Source organism: Trachemys scripta, chromosome 14 (genome assembly GCF_013100865.1).
Source record: "Trachemys scripta elegans isolate TJP31775 chromosome 14, CAS_Tse_1.0, whole genome shotgun sequence".
Taxonomy (NCBI): Eukaryota; Metazoa; Chordata; order Testudines; family Emydidae; genus Trachemys; species Trachemys scripta.
In genome coordinates, this window is record NC_048311.1 from 34,681,854 (window position 1) to 34,685,424 (window position 3,571).

The 3,571-nt window shown below is 52.9% G+C and overlaps 1 protein-coding gene across 4 annotated transcripts in view; it reads left to right on the forward strand.

Moving 5' to 3' along the window:
• The window catches only part of ANAPC11 (anaphase promoting complex subunit 11), a 5,338-nt gene extending 2,946 nt beyond the window's left edge, over positions 1-2,392 (forward strand). For 2 of the 4 annotated variants that reach the window (XM_034789997.1, XM_034789996.1), the window contains exons 2-3: positions 870-1,014; positions 1,098-2,392. In XM_034789997.1, the coding sequence (XP_034645888.1) occupies positions 906-1,014; positions 1,098-1,243 (255 nt within the window). In that variant the 5' untranslated portion in view covers positions 870-905 and the 3' untranslated portion in view covers positions 1,244-2,392. Of the gene's footprint in view, positions 1-113; positions 137-173; positions 277-869; positions 1,015-1,097 lie in introns of those variants that run through there. The other 2 variants (XM_034789999.1, XM_034789998.1) reach the window with 2 other exon arrangements.
• Positions 2,393-3,571: the final 1,179 nt, after the last annotated feature.

The following is a 3,571-nucleotide window of genomic DNA, read 5'->3' on the forward strand; positions in this document are numbered from 1 at the left end:
GGAGAGATCCCGAGGGGGAGGGGCTCCCGGGGGCGGGGGCATAGAGATCCCGAGGGGGAGGGTGCTCCCTCTGCTTGCCGTGGTTCCGGGTCGTGCTGAGCTCTGGGTAGGGTGACTTTGTGACTAGATCACACAGGTGAAATATTGGGACGCGGGGGGGCAACAAAAAAAAAAAAGCTGGCGGTAGGTCGGGACGCAGGACAAATAAGCAAATATCGGGACAGTCCCAATAAAATCAGGACGTCTGGTCACCCTAGCTCTGGGGGACCCCGTTAGGTGCGTGTTAGCCCCTTTCCCTGGGGGTGCGGGGAGGCCTCTCAGCCCTGATCCTGGCAGGAAGCAATCACGTGACATGCTAATAGGAGCTGCTGGGATCCATTTTCATTCTGTCCCATGGAAAGACTAAGGTGCCCAGGTCCTCCCAGCAGTGCTGCGAGGAAGCCTGGAGTATAAGGGCAGGGGGCTCAGGCCTAGGCTCCTACTTCTCCTGCCATGGAACTGGCAGTCAGACCAGTTGTGTGACCTTGACCAAATTCCTTCCTCTCACTGTTACTCAGTTTCCTGATCTGTAAAGTGGGGGGTGCTGATCCTGGTATGCCCCGTGATGGGGCAAGGTCACTAAATGGGTGTTTGTGAACTAGGATAGAGGATCTGGGATGAGAGGCTCCTGAGGATAGAGGTTCACTAGTAACCACTGAGCTGTGGGGGAGGGAACAGCCCATCCACATCCCATTCTGAACTGCCATGGGGAGGAAGCAATGCTGGTAGCCAAAGGAGGCTGCATTGCCCCTGGGGACATGAGCTGTTTCAGCTGGGAAACCAAAGGATTAGAAATTAAACTCAATCTGAGCAACTGCTTCTCCTGCCAGGTGCTGACTTGATTCTGACACACACAGCTGGCCAGGATGAAGGTGAAGATAAAGAGCTGGAATGGGGTAGCCTCTTGGCTCTGGGTGGCCAATGATGAGAACTGTGGCATCTGCCGGATGGCCTTTAATGGCTGTTGCCCAGACTGTGAGTAACCCAGGCCCCTTGCCCTGTGCAGTATTTCAGCCCAGGTGCTCCCTTCTCTCCTCATAAATTTTGTCTCTTTGTAGGTAAGGTGCCTGGAGATGACTGCCCCCTGGTGTGGGGGCAGTGCTCCCACTGCTTCCACATGCACTGCATTCTCAAGTGGCTGAATTCACAGCAAGTCCAGCAGCACTGTCCTATGTGCCGGCAAGAGTGGAAATTCAAGGAGTGACAGAGCCCCCCGCAACCAGCAGATCTACTTGGATTTAATGGGCTGTTGTTATAGTGTTTTGTTGGGATTCAGCCCCTCTCTCCACACCCTGGAACAGCGAATTATTTATACAGCATCATATGTATCCCCAGCCCTTATAGAGAACTTTAGCAGATAATTCTTGCCCCCAAATAATTGACTTATTATAGGCAAAAAGGAAGCCTGGGGCAGATGGAGCAGTGGAGACATGACTGGAAGCATCTGCATGTTAACCTTTCCCACCATGATGCTGGTTCCACATGCTGTCAAAGTTTTCAGCATTATTAATTGCTTCATCCTGGGCACAGTCAGTATTTCAACTTTCTCTGTGCCCTTAAGGTCTACACGGCACATGTGGGCCTCAGTAAAAGGCCAGGGGTTGGCCTGGGTACATCTCATGTTGGCCCTTTTATGATAATGGCTCCTTTTGCCATGCAGACATGGGTCTTCTTTAAAACACCCTGGACCTGATTTTTTTTAAGAGGTGCTTATCCTTCGCAACTCCACCCAAAGTCAGCAGGAGCTCAGAACCTTTGAAAAGCTGGCTTCTTGTGACAGCTCTTTCTTAACTAAAAGGGACCTTCCTGTTTAAATAAAACCTCTCCCAGCTCTTGCATCATGGGAACCTTCCCATCCTTCTTCTCTGAAGAGACCTCTCAGGCCTGTCCTGACCCTGCCTCCCTCCATTCTCTGAGAAATCACCACTATCCAGTTATGTGGGTATTCTGTACCTTACTGGTGAGAGATGGTCACGTCATCTCAAATCTTTCTTTAGTTGAAATGGGATTCTTAGGGCCATATGCAGCTCTCCATCCAGGCTCACCGCTCCTAATGCCTTTGGCAATCATTTCTCCCATGCACCACAGGCAGGCTGGGCCCTGAACTGATACCTTCAAATACAGCAGTAGAGAAATGAAGGCTGTTGTGTGGCCAATAGGATAAGGGGCCTGCCTCCCACCACAACCAGAGGTATACCCACAGGTCAGGTGTGCTGTTCAGCACCAGAATCATGTCCATTCTTTGAACCCAAGTTGCTTTGGGACTAGACCCCTTGCCAACCATATAAGTCAGTTTCCAGCTGTAATGTGGCAATCCCTGGACTGGTTTCAATAAACTCATGGCTGTGATTAATTTCTCTTCATGCTTTTTGCTTTTGAGCTAAGCGGGGAGTCTCCAGCGCTGGTCAGATACCCACAAGCACACCACAAACAGCAGAGAAAGGTTGTTGCCATGCCATCAACAAAGACTTTCCCTAGATGTGCAGCAAGGTGGCAGAATGTGACCTGTGGCTTTAACTTAGCCATTCTAGCTGTCCCTGCTCTATGGAGGGGGCCCTGCACTAGCCGAGCACGTTGCTCACGTCCTACAGACCAACTGTGCTTGATGCTTCATCCTTGGCAAAATCCCACTCTGGTTTGTCAGTCTTCTCTGCCATGTAGGCCACCCCCAGGTGGAATGTATAATGGGAGCCTCTTACTGTGGAACCTGGCATGTGATGGATGCTTATCAGTCTAGAACAAGGACTTCTGGAAATGTGACATGAGGAGATCATTTATTAAATGGGCAGTGGGTGGGGGCAGAGAGTACAATGGGTCCCCTTAAGGATGGTTGAACCAAAGACACAAGGATCCCTTTGTGGGATTCTGGAGGGGAGAATGATACACAATGGGAATCAATTAGTGGGACCAAGAGTCTATAGGGTGGCTTCTCATTTTGGCCTGGTACCTGAGCCAGCCGGAGTGCAGCTTGTAAAACCCCTCACCTATTCGGTCCCAAGCCTCTAGTTCAGAGGTGGGCAAACTGCAGCCCACAGGATTGCCACCCCCGTGGCGCCGCAGACCCCGTGCCGCTCCCAGAAGCGGCCAGCACCATGTCCCTGTGGCCCCGGGAACGGGGAATTGCAGCCAATGGGAGCTTCGGGGGAGGTACCCTCAGGGATGTGATGCCGATCGCTTCCACTGTGCGCCATTGCCACCCCGGAGCCGCTCCAGATAAGCGGTACCTGGATGGAGCCTGCACCCCAACTCCCGCCTGCACCCCCAACCTCCTGCCCTGAGCCCCCTGCTGCACTCCACACCCTCTCCTGCACCCCTACCCTGAGCCCCCTATACACCCCGCACCCCTCCTGTGTCCCAACCCCTTGCCCTGAGCCCCTTCCGGCACACTGCACCCCATCCACACCCTTGCCCCAGCCCTACATTCATGGCCCTGCATACAATTTCCCCACCCAGATGTGGCCTTCGGGCCAAAACGTTTGCCCACCCCGTCCTAGTTCAATGCTGTGCCCTCTCTCAGGTGGCCATTTGTATG